The sequence below is a fragment of the Parasteatoda tepidariorum genome, chromosome 7, assembly GCF_982258835.1.
Source record: "Parasteatoda tepidariorum strain Cologne lab strain chromosome 7, Ptep-v5.0, whole genome shotgun sequence".
In the NCBI taxonomy this organism is placed as follows: domain Eukaryota; kingdom Metazoa; phylum Arthropoda; class Arachnida; order Araneae; family Theridiidae; genus Parasteatoda; species Parasteatoda tepidariorum.
In genome coordinates, this window is record NC_141761.1 from 91,040,661 (window position 1) to 91,054,177 (window position 13,517).

Genomic DNA, 13,517 nt, shown 5'->3' on the forward strand with positions numbered 1-13,517 from the left:
TATAATTTGTGTGTTTATTTCCTTTATAGACTAATGGAACTTCAAATGGTCTTGTACCTATGTTAAGAGTTTTTAACAATACAGCTCGCTATGTAGATCAAGGAGGAAATAAGGTAATTATTTACTTATTTTTTTCATGTAAACATATCTCTTTTAATCCTACTTGGCCTTTAGTTTAAATATTCATATGTATTAACTTTCCTCTTTCAAAAATCTGAACAAATACATTAAGGGATTCAATAATTTTATAGTCTAATTTATTTGCTTTTTTTTCCTCCGTGCTTATAAAATATGCATATTGTATTTTTATAAATTGCTGTCAAAAAAAGTAAGATTTTTAATTTGCCACCTATTTTATGGAAATGCTCAAAATGTGCCCATTTTTAGAGGCCTGGAGCTTTTGCTATTTACTTAGAGCCTTGGCATGCGGATATTTTTGACTTCCTTGATTTGAAAAAGAACACTGGCAAAGAGGAACAACGTGCAAGAGATTTGTTTTATGCATTGTGGATACCTGATTTATTTATGCAGAGGGTTGAAAAGGATGAAATGTGGAGTCTTATGTGCCCTGATGAATCACCTGGACTCCATGATTGCTGGGGTGAAGAATTTGAACAGCTTTATTTAAAGTAATCTTACATTTTTTGCACTATTTCTAATTTCTATCATTTCTTTAGCAACAATTGATTTTTGAAAGAATTGTTTAGCTTGATTGATTTAGCCTATTTAATTGAAATTAAATTACATTGACTTTTTATTTTTTTGTTGATATTAGATATAAGGTACTAAGTTGTTTCAAGTTATTTAATTATGTTCTCAATTGAAAGAAATCTTATATGGAGCAGATTTCTTTAGCAACGATTAACTTCTGTATGAATTATTTAGCTTGATTGATTTAGCCTTATAGAAAAAGTCCTTCTTAAGGTAATCAAAAAAAAAAAACTCTTTGTTTGTTTTTCTTTTATCTTTGCTTGCCATTTCTTTGTTTTTTACTCTCTTCTAATGCTTTCTTCTTCCCTGTGGGCTTAAGTTTTCTACCATTTTTCTCTCATTGCCTATTTTAACTACCTGATAAAGGAAAATTTATTCTTCCTGCCGAAACACATTGTTACATGTTTCTACACATATATAGTCTCTTAAAAAGTCTTATTAAAAATTAATGAATGTCTAAAATATTAATAGAATTTTATTATTTCTATGTCGGCATTCAGTATGTTAATGAAAAATGTTGACATTGAAGTGTAATTTAACGATATTTAGCTAAGTAATTATGTAAATTTTTATATGCATTCTCCAGATTTGGAACTTTTGTGGAATCTGTAACATTTATTATGGAAAAATTTTATTAAAGTTATTTTTCCACTTTATGTTTGTTACTAGGTATGAAAAGGAAGGAAAATTCAGAAAACAAGTTCGGGCTCATGAGGTCTGGTATGCAATTATTGAATCACAAACGGAGACAGGAACTCCTTACATGTTGTACAAAGACGCTTGCAACAGAAAATCTAACCAACAAAACCTAGGTACAATTAAATGCAGCAACTTGTGCACTGAAGTTGTTGAATATAGCTCTCCAGATGAGGTAAATTTCTTTCAGAACATTTTTATATAATAATGCCAAGTAAAAATTGTGCAAGTTTTGTAGAAAACATTCAGTCATTAAAAGTTTAGTGCAAATAAGACTCAATTTACTTTGGCTTCTCTTAATATAATTGCTGAAAATGTTAAATTTATTACAAATTTTATGTTTATTAAGATATGCTTCAAAGTGTGTAAAGATAGATGAAGGGAGAGAAAAAAAATTTCATGCATGTGATCAAGACTCATATAATTTTAGTTTATAAATTTGAGTCTGGGCTTTATTCTTAAAAGGGGTCTGTTAACGGACCCTTCACAAGAGACACTCGATAGACATGTGTATTGTAGATGGGCAGAAAACATTTACTGATGCTGAGTGTTCAACTATTATAGTTATTTTCAAATCTACTGGTAATCGACGTATATTGCTCTAATATTTTGTTAATCATGTTTTTCTGCTTTAATTCTATCTCATTTCATTTATATTATGTACCTTAACCTCTTTGAAGTCAAAAAGCATTTATAAATTCCAAATGTAGTATTCTAAGAAAGTATTTCTATTTCTACAAACATTGTGTGTACATTCTTATTGATATTTAATGATATTTTTTTGTAAATAAATAATTGAGCAATATGTTACTCATAAAATTAATTGATAAAATATTGTATAAATGAAAATTAACTTATGTCAATTTTTTAGAAAAAATATTATAAATTTAAGAATTGTTTAAGTTTACTTAATGCATAACACATTAGAAGTGATACATAACTAAGTTGTGTTATTTAAAATATGTCAAATGAAATTATTAAAAATGTGTGAGATTTTGCTTCCACATTATTTGTCGAAATGAATACTCTGTGTAGTGCAGTATAGGCTAAATATCAAATATTTGTATGTTGCATCTCTGATTTAGTAGCAACAATAGCTGTTTATTTTTGAAAATTTTATTTATTTATCTTTTTTTTTTCATTATAATTATACAATTGAGCATAATCTAGTATCCATTTACAATTTAAAAACTCCTTGACAGGACTTTTTCCAATGACAGGGCCCTATTTGAGCCAATTCACAGAACAGCACCCTGGTTGAAAGAATGTGACTTAACGCTTATTTTATATTCGCAAATTACGAGATTTTTTCACAATTTTACAAAAACCGGATCTTTCACAAAATGCCTGGGCAGACCCCTGCTTAATCTGTAAAATGCATAATGTACCCAATATTCACATTCTTTTTGAAGCGGTACATTTGATAACGTTATTTTAAATCTTTAAGCCAGTTTTAATATAAAACACTGAAATAAACTGTTTTTTTCCCTAGCTGGATATAATACTTTAAAATAACCCTTATTTTATTTATTTTAGGTTGCAGTATGCAATTTAGCCTCCATTGCTCTTAATAGATATGTGAAAGATGGAGAATTTGATTTTAGCAAGCTGAAAGAAGTGACCAAAGTTATCACTGTTAACCTAAACAAAATCATAGATGTAAATTATTATCCTGTTCCGCAGGTAACCTAATTTGTTATTATTTAATTCATTTTTTATACAGGATGCCATTTTTTTATACTGTTGTATTAGACATGAAACAGGAATGATACAACTGCTACAAAGTGTGCCAAAATGTACTCGCATTATTTAGCATCAAACACCCGTATTTTGTGTTTTTCTGCGACATTTTGCAACAAAAACGTGTAACAAAATTTTAACTAATTTCAAAATTCTGAAGAATACACATGATGATTCTATTACGTGATTTGATCCCTTTTATTATATAAATCTTAAGAAAAATGGTAGGGATGGTTGTACGAAAATTCTGTAATTTCTGCGAGAAGGAGTTTTTTCTGCCTTTTACATTTATAAGAACAAATAAAATTTCAGCTTTTTTTCATACTTTTCCAATCCATTTGGAAGATTATTGCTTGTTAACTTTATTTCATTAATATGCACCTATAGGTCAATCATGCCCATAAAAACAGATACTACTCAAAAGAGAAACAGAGAAAATAAAAATATGTCTTAATTTTTTAAGAAACGAAAAACATTTTAAATCTGAACATCTCTGTTTTCAAGTAACCATATTTTCGAAAAGAAGTGAAGAAATAGAAACCTTCTTAATTACCATGTCACAGTAAAAAAGTTGATAAAAACTTTTTTTTAAAGCTAGATAGAAACCAAAACAATAATCCACGTCTTCATTTTTGAGTTAAACTAAAAATCTCAATTTAACTTTATCACATTGCTGCATTTTTAGAAAAACTTGACCATAAAAGAATAACTTTTAATGGAAACACTGTTTTAAAGAATGTTGTGTCATTATAAAAACGCTGTTTAAAAGAAAAGTTAGCAAAGAAAAACAAGAAAAAATTTTTTCTTAGTTCTTCATTTAAATGATGTGTTGTAATAAAAATAGAAACAGGTAGGGGGGAAAAACATTCTCAATTCTCTAAACAAAGTGCTATAAATATGGCAATATTCATTTGCCTAAATATAATTTTTAAAAATTCAGCTGTACAAAACGCTAAGTTTTGCATAAAGTAATCTAATTTCAATTCTTTAAATTTTGCTTCATTTATCTTTCAGAACATAAATTTGCAGATTTTAGACCTTAAAAAATATGTGTAAATACTATTTCTAATAATGTATAGTAAAAAGTATGATTTTGGAGCAATCTTTATTTATTTATTTTTTTTAAATAAAAAAAAAATTGCTGAACATCCGGCAAATGTTCGTTTCATCCCTAGCTTATTTATGTGTATAAATTATACCTATGGCTGGCTAAAACTCCTTGCTGATTAAAGCTACATTTTTACTTAGGTTAAGTGAAACATATCCACTCTTTTATCTGAGACAAAATACCATTTCTGCTGAGATAATTTCTTATTTAGCTGTATAGTGCGGCTTTGAGGAGAACTCCTCCAGACTGAAAATCTGGTGCTGTCTGCTGCTATGGTAACAAGCGAGAGCACATTTCTAATGGGGGTGAAATGAGGGAAAGAGTTGTCCATTGGCTTACTCGCGACCTACGCTATGATTAAGACGAAACTATTCATTCCACACCCCTATTTGAAGTGACCTTTCCTCGTAACCATAGTACCCACCACAACGCAAGACGAGTGTCTGGAGAAGTTCTTCTGAAAGCCGCACTATACCATATCTGCATAAAATTAGATTTAATATTCATTTCATTTCCTTAATTCTAACTAAATTTCTGTAAAAATAAATTGCCTTTTTTTTCCAAAAAATTTTATTACTTATAGAATTTGTTTTTTAAAATCTATCCATGGGATAAGAGTTTAAGTGTTTTCCTTTTTAGTTAAATTTTTAAAAAAATTTCTCTGAAACTTAGCTTGTAATTTTTTGTTTGCTATTATATGTTTAATCTAAAAAATTGGATTTAAGAGCTATCTAATTTATATTTTTTTCTCTCGTTTACTCAGGCGGAAAAATCAAATAAACGTCATAGGCCCATTGGAATAGGAGTTCAAGGCTTAGCGGACGCTTTTATTCTGATGAGATATCCATTTGATAGTGAAGAAGCTCAAAAGCTAAATGCAGACATTTTTGAAACCATTTATTTTGCCGCTTTAGAGGCAAGCTGTGAACTAGCCGAAAAGTACGGAACATACGAGACATATGAAGGTTGTCCAGTTTCTAAAGGAGTAAGCTAATCCCCTTTCCCTATATACACTCATGTATTATTCCCTTTCAACATTTTAAATATATTTTTCATTTTCATACCATTTCAGATTCTCCAACATGATATGTGGGGTGTGACACCATCAGATAGATGGAATTGGGCTGAGCTTAGAGAAAAAATTGCAAAGTAATTTTGTGCTAGCTTATACCATTTTTCTGTCATCACTTAAAACTAATTCTTAGTCTAAGATATGATAATCTTGATTTGTAATACAAAATAAATAAAAGATAACAAGCATAATATGCTATTAAAGAGCTTGGTGTAAAAAATTCTAAGTAACCGTTTATTTAATTTAGAAAACATAGCAACAGCGGAAAGCTACTTATCAAACAAGTTCTTCCATTAAAACTGCCTTTTTAATGACCTGTCAGGAAGAAAAAAATGGAATTTCATGAATACAGTTTAGGATATGTTTCTAAATTCAAAATTCTGTGCTTGTTCAGAATTTAAATTTGAGCTTTCTACTAAGCTGCTAGGGAGAAAACTACAGAACTAAGAAGTTCCCTTCCAAATTCGTTTGGATTGAAATTATAAAAGTTGATAAAAATAAAAAAAAATTTCTTTAAATATGGTAAATTATAAGATAATTATTTTAAAAAAAAAAGCATTGAGCGTCTTTTAATAAAACTTTTTGTCTGTTGCAATGTAATATTTTATGTAAATCTGAAAGCATGTAGAAATTCTGCGGAATATTACCACTTTAAGAAAGCAAATTATACTGATTTGTTTTTCTTTCTTTTTTTTCCATCAAAGGGGTAAAAAAAATTTGCAGCGAAACAATATTGAATATTATGACTTCTAAACTGTTTAGAGTAATTATGCTGCATAAAACTATCTAAAAATTAGAAGAATTGTAACAAAATTAAACATTAAAATATATGTATTAATTTACAATGTTGGCAAATTGCCTTTTTACTTTCAGCAAACATTAAAATACTATTTATTTATTTTAATATATCTATAAAACAATAACATTTATAATTTGTACAATTTTAATTGTGTACTTTCAAATAATTCAATGCAAAGTTTAAGCATTTATTTTCTTGTCCACGATAGGTACTATGAATTAATTGTTCCAAACTAAAATATTAGATGTATACAATTGTAAAAAAAAGTGCTTTGGTATAAGATTATTAATAAAATATTCAATAAGACTAAGAAAAAACTTTTTTGATCTGGACCATTTAGGAAAATTCGGTAACAAATTTAAAAGATTTGAAAATCATTTTAGCTGGTTTATAAATGATTTTCTAATTTTCTCCCCCCAGAAATTTATGTCTAAATGTTTATGCTTGTTTTATTTTTAGGCATGGTGTTAGAAATAGTTTGTTATTAGCGCCTATGCCAACTGCATCAACAGCTCAGATTCTTGGAAATAATGAATCAATTGAACCTTACACAAGTAATATCTACACTAGAAGAGTCTTATCTGGTGAATTCCAGGTTAGAATGATGATCTTTGTATGTATTGACATTTAACATGTTAAAATAATTTGATGTGATAAATAATTTTTATTTCCTTTTAGGTAGTTAATCATCATCTGTTAAAAGATTTAACGGATCTTAATCTTTGGGATGAAAACATGAAAAATAGACTTATTGCAAGCAATGGTTCAATTCAAGTAAGCTATATGGAACATAATTTGTTAGTCTAATATGTCTGAGTGTATATTTTTAACTTATTTAAATTTGGTTTCCATCATTAAATTATTAACCAGAAATTTTTTTATATTAATAATCATTGTTTGAGATATAATTTTGTTACATGTGATAAAAAAATATAAAGCTTCATTTTATATTTTAGGTGTTACTACAAAAAGTTTTATTTTTCTCTTCAAATAATTCAATTAGCTAATTTATCTTAAATTTTATTATTACTTTGTTTTTAATTATGGTGCCAGTGGTTAAGGCACTAAGCTGTCATTGTGGTGAACCAGTGTTCCTTGAAAAAGGGGCAGCTTGAAGCTCACTTACCTTTAGATTGATGGAGACCGGCTATTTTGGGAAATAAAGGTGGCAGAGGCACAATGTTGACCAAATTTCCACTGATAATCATGAAATTGTGTAGCCTTAACCTTTAAAAGACCCCCTTGGACAACAACTAGCTGTTGCAAGAATGCTTTACTTTTTATTTTTAATGCCTTGTCAAATATTTTATTTAAATTACGTAGTTTGTAAAATTTGTAATAATATAACAGGGAAAAACATTGAATGATTTTCTTGAAATATGTAATAATTTTTGTCATATTTATAATAAATTTTACATTTCCATGGTAGAAAATTGATGGCATTCCGGAAGATTTGAAAAAGCTGTACCGTACTGTCTGGGAAATTCCTCAGAAAAATATATTGAAAATGGCTGCTGATAGAGGAGCTTACATTGATCAAAGCCAGTCCTTGAATGTGCATATTGCTGAACCTAATTATGGAAAGATCACAAGCATGCATTTCTACGGCTGGCATCTGGTAACTAATAGTTTCATAAAGCTTATAAAACAATAATTATCAGCTTGTAAAAAATGCTGTGTAATTAATAGCGTCATTGCAGAACTGCTGGGACAAATCTGTCCTCTTAAAATGCGTTTTTCAACAACCCTGAGATGCACAGGTTAATTTTCTTGATTCTAGTTTAATGGTTCATATCTGTCGCTTCTGAAATTAAACTCAACGTTCAACTGGGCAAATTTGTATATGTTCGTGAGTAATGTTACTTCATTAACTAAATTTATAAAATAAAAAAAAATTAGAAAAAAAAACTGGTTTAGTGGATGAAAAAGAAGTTTGCACCATTCTTAAATTAAGTTTAGGGTGATGCTTAGCAGATTTTTTAAAAAATTATTTCACTGTGATTCAACAACAATAAAATCTACCACATATGGTAAAGAATAATAAAAAAAAGCTACACGAAACTTAGTTGTTGGAAAATGTTGACTTTATTTTCTGGTAATTGTTTGTATCATTTTGAGAGATTAAATTTTTTTTAAACAGTAATAATCTTTGAAACTTATTATATTTGTATCAAAACAATTTACCATAATTCCTTTGATAGTTAAGTTATTTTTATGAAATTATGTAAGTAAAATGCCAGTAAAAAGGAGGTGGCAAAATGTATTAAAAAAATTGCATCAGTATTTCTCGTCAAACTTTTTAAAATAAGTCTTGTTTCAGATACGAAGAATTCTCATAATTCTTTTGGCGTGCATGTCATGCTAGGCCAAAATGGATTAATAAAATGATCATTGAAAATCACCTTATTAATTATTATCAAAATAATTCAATGTATTTTTTATTATATATAAATGTCCACTGCTGCTAATAAATTTTATTAATATATTTGGAGTTACACCAATAGATGGTTGCTCATTTAGGATTCTGTAGTCATAAAAAATTGAGAACCGTTGGTCTAAAGCAGGGGTTTCCAACTGGCGGCCCGCAAAGCCTTTTTTTGTGGCCCGCGAACTAAAATATATTACTTGATATTTTTTTTAGGACAATTTTCGTAAAAAGTCTATATGGATTTTAAATACTTTTCTCATTAATAAAAATCTAATTTCTTCGTTTCTGTGAAACTTAACATATTAATGGTGCAAATAAATTTATTTTTCAGGTTTTGCATCCAAGAAAATATTTATTTAATTACAAAAATAATCTTCTATGTTGCTCTTTTTTATTTCAGTTTTTTGTATTTTGTGAATATAATTTAGCATGTGCGTATCAGAAATTTTCTCGAAGAAATTCTCCAATTTAACTTTTTGAAACCACTCATTTTGGACGAAAATATTTACTCGCACATTTGTAAATTTTACATTTAAATAAATATCTATTCTCTGGTGATTGCAGCAGACAAACCACAATTTTCTCATTGAATATTTTGTGTGCTACTATGTAAGTTTTAATACTAACCTTTTTAAAGCTTTATATATTAACAATTAGATATCTGTTGCACATTAATTGTTTAATACATAGGTGCACATGAAAATTATTGTAGCCCGAATTTTTTAATATGCATTTAAATCTTTTTAAAAATCTACTTCTAATCTTTAATTTGTAATTCAATACTTTTGTTTTGTACAACTTGGTAAAAATCTGACAGTAATATTTAATGTTCCTTCAAACATAAAAGAGTCCTACATAAAATTTTGATAAAGTTGCGACCCGCCATTTGTTTTGTGATTTTAATTGTGGCCCCTGGCCTCGTGTAAGTTGGAAACCCCTGGTCTAAAGGGTAATGTTTGTCTTTCTATTATTTTATAGGTTAACTCTAAAAGATTTTTTTTTTTTAACTTGAATTTCACTTTTAACTGTGTGCAATATTATCAAATGAAAACTAAACAAAAAAAATTTTACTTGTTTTTTAAAAAGTTTCATGTTAAGTATTTTATTTTCAGGGCTTGAAAACTGGAATGTATTATTTGCGTACTAAGCCTGCTGTTAATGCCATTCAGTTCACTGTTGATAAGAAAGCCCTTAAAGCAAATGGAGTATCGTCTCCTACCTCCAATATGAAGAAAAAACAGATAGCTGACATGGTCTGTTCATTACAAAACAAAGAAGCCTGTCTCAGTTGTAGCGGCTGATCTTCTTGCATTTCTAAGGATTTTTTAATCATCCCAAATTCTTTTCTACCTGTATCTGAAACAACAACAAAAAATTATCGCCGATTCCAAAGATATTGATTGTGAGTTTTATAATTAAGCATCAATAATGTTAATAATAATGTTAATTTAATTGCTTTGTAAATATATTTAATGATTCAGTCTGGAAGGAACGAAGCCTGTGATTGATGTTAGGTGTCAAGATCTGATTAGGAATTTTATTGTGTAAGTTAAGGCTTTTACGAAAAGCATTGATTGTGTTATTATGAATTTACTAATTTTAAAATTCTTAAAAAATGCTGTCCTTTTTTAGATGCTAAAAGCTTTTACCAATCAGTATTTATTATAATTATGTTCTAAGGATTTTTGTGTGAAATTTTTACTGTTCTAGCAAATATGTGAAAAAAATTGTTTTGCCAGAAAAATTAATTTATTATGCTTGATGCATTTTTAATTTTCTGATTTTGTAAAATTTGCATAGTATCTTTTAAGATTGTCTGTGCCTTATGTGTTTTGTATCACTTTTAAGTATGACAAATAAAATAATTAGACATGTTCATAATTTTGTTTCAGTGTTTTTATGATAGTTTTAATTACAAGGCTAACAAAGATAAAAATTACGATATTTGAAACAATAAGAATACTTTTATTTTATATTATTTTAAGATTGCTCATTCATTTAATACAAATTTTTTAATTTATAAATAAAAATCATTGAGCTCATTTACTTCAAATTTATTGAATTGACATTTTATTAAATTACCCAATGACCTCTGTAACTTTGGCATCAGAAAATGCAAAAAAAAATTACTAATAATAGAACTATAATGTGAAATAAATGTACAATTATATTTTATTCTTTTAAATTTTACAGGTAAATTAAGTGGTGGTTAAGTCTACGAATTACATGATTAACTTACAAATACATACACTACCCTACTATAATGAAAGAGACACTTTAAAAAATTTTTGAATTTCTCAAAAAATACTTCGAAGAATATTTCATAATTTTAAAACTATTTAGTTCATATGATTTTTCATACTTTACAATAAAGTTTACAGCTTTCAGAAGTTACTGGTTACCGAGAAAGATTACGGAAGAAAACAAATATTTTTGAACACCTTATGCCAGAAAATCAAGTAGTAAGCTTATAACTTGCATCTATTACTTTGGTTGTTATTTGCAATAACTGAATAAAATTTTGTAAAATCTTAAATATTTATGAAGATGTAAACATTTTTATCTAAAACTTATTTTTGTCTTGAGTTTTTTTTTCCTATAACTTTAAAAATATTCAATAAAATTTATAAAAAAAACTATTGGAACAATTTGAAATAAGTACAAAATTATTGTTAAGAAATGTGCAAGATATGAGTATTTAAGTTAGTTGTTTCTTTGTATTGCGCGGAAAAAGTTTTAAATTATTTTTTCATAGTGAATCATATTTGGCAACTAATAGAAGAAATTTGATTTAAATTATCTTAAGAAAGTCAAAAATTTCAAGCAACTTTCTTAGTAGTATTTGTACTTGTTAAAACGAAAGCTCAAAATAATAAAGGTTTTCCATGTATTTAGTTTTGTTCTTGCTGTCCTGTTAATTGTAAATTAGTGTAATTTGCAATGCTACATAATAAAATTTCAGGAAAACCCCTGATTATTTTGAGCTTTCTTTTGAAAAATGCAAGAACTACTTAGAAAATTGCAAGATATTTAAATCAAGTTTTAAAACATTAATTTTGTAGTCAATTTTAAATTTATCCAAAAGTTTTGTTTCATTTTACTGATTATTTTTAAAGTTATAGCGAAACACCATTAGACAAAGAAATGAGTTTTTTATAAAATTTTTATATTTCCATAAATATTTAAGCTAGATTTACAAAATTTAAACTGTTATTGGAAATAATAATCAAAGTAATCTATACAAGTTGTTAGCTTATTGCTTGATTTTCTGGCATAGGGTGTTCAAAAATACTTGTTTTCTTTCCTAATTTGTTGTCTTCCTCAAACCACTGAAAGCTTTAAAATTTATTGCATAGTATGAAAAATCGCATGAACTAAACAATTATAAAATTTCATAATAGTCCTCTTAAGTATTTCTTGAGAAATTTAGAAAAAATTTAAAAACTGAAAGTGTTCCATTACTGTAGGCAGGGATGAGATTCTTCCGCGGATTTCCGCTTTTTTTCAGATTTTTCCCGCTAATTTCCGCTGAAATTTTTTTTTTGCCCAAGTTAAAATGTTTTATGAGGAATTTAATTTTCCGCGGAGGGAAATTGTTGAAGTCCCTTTTCCTCCCTCTGAAGTTTCTCTAAAAATCATTTCCTTGGGATAAAACTGGTTGACCTTTATACAGGGATGAGATTTTTTTTGTCTCTCGAATTTCAGCCTTTTTATCAAAAACTCCGATTCTCTAAAAGTTTCGTTTTTTTTTAAATAAATATCCCGTTTTTTTAAATTCAGTCATTGAAGTAAAATAATTATATTTACGATTTTCAAAGATAAACAGAAAATTCAATCTACGCCCTAGCTGCTAACCCTTCCGCATTTTTACTTATTTTAGCTATTTTCTCCGATTTCACTCACAGAAAATAAGATTTTCCGTATTTTTTATCCGTCGGCTGGATAGCTCGTATTTTCGTAATTCAGATCTCGATTTTTATTCACGCGATTTTAATATTAATCATCGATTTTCGTATTTACCTGATTTAAAAGTTGCACATTGCGATTCTTATTTACGCTATTTAAATATCGTATATTATGATTCTTATTTACGACATTTAAAAATCCAATATCGTGTTTTGTATTTATGCATTTTTAAAATCTCGATTTTATTATCAAATCTCGATTTTCGTATTTACCTGATTTAAAAGTTGAACGTTGCGATTCTTATTCAGGCGATTTAAATATTGTACAGTGCGATTCTTACTTACGAGATTTAAAAAATCAATATCGCGATTTGTATTTACGAGCTTTTAAAGCCCTATGTAGCAATTCGTATTCACTTGAGCTTAAAATCCAATATCATGATTCGTTTTTGTGGTTGTAATATCGCGCGATTTAAAAATTATGCATCGTGATCAAAAAATTAAAAAATCATGATTTGTATTTTCGCATTTTTTAAATTCGATGTAGAGTTTCATATTTACGTGATTTAAAAGTCTCATATCGGGATTTATATTCACATGGTTTACAAGTTTAAAAATCGCACTTTTTTGTCAAATTTTTGTTTATATATATATATATATATATATATATATATATATAGTATTTCCTTTTTTTTTCATTCTTTTTTTTTTTTTTTGGATTTCATCTTTTTTACTTTCTGACTACTCTCATCCCTGTGTAGGGTAGTTCATTATTAGGGATATGGTTCGCTACATCTACCCGACCAAAGTTTAAACTTGGTGCTTAACGTTTTTAAAAAGTCCTTAAAGGTGCTTTTTACATTGCGTGTTTTTAAAAAGTGTTTAATTTTCCCTTTTCAAAAATGAAATTTTTTCGTTACCATGTACATTTTCGCCACGTATTATCCAAAAGCGTGCTTTTCACATTGTTCTATTCAACGTTCTCATTCATTTCGGTGTACCATCGGTCCATAGCGTTTGAAAGCGCCAATCATATTACACGTTTGATGAAATACTTG

At 27.8% G+C, this 13,517-nt stretch overlaps 1 protein-coding gene across 1 annotated transcript in view; it reads left to right on the forward strand.

Moving 5' to 3' along the window:
- The window catches only part of RnrL (Ribonucleoside diphosphate reductase large subunit), a 25,441-nt gene extending 15,006 nt beyond the window's left edge, over positions 1-10,435 (forward strand). Inside the window, exons 9-18 of the mRNA XM_087168265.1 lie at positions 30-113; positions 388-629; positions 1,381-1,582; positions 2,944-3,090; positions 5,019-5,240; positions 5,328-5,404; positions 6,586-6,721; positions 6,805-6,900; positions 7,556-7,744; positions 9,667-10,435. Of these exons, the coding sequence (XP_087024391.1) occupies positions 30-113; positions 388-629; positions 1,381-1,582; positions 2,944-3,090; positions 5,019-5,240; positions 5,328-5,404; positions 6,586-6,721; positions 6,805-6,900; positions 7,556-7,744; positions 9,667-9,855 (1,584 nt within the window). The 3' untranslated portion in view covers positions 9,856-10,435. The remainder of the gene's footprint in view (positions 1-29; positions 114-387; positions 630-1,380; positions 1,583-2,943; positions 3,091-5,018; positions 5,241-5,327; positions 5,405-6,585; positions 6,722-6,804; positions 6,901-7,555; positions 7,745-9,666) is intronic.
- Positions 10,436-13,517: the final 3,082 nt, after the last annotated feature.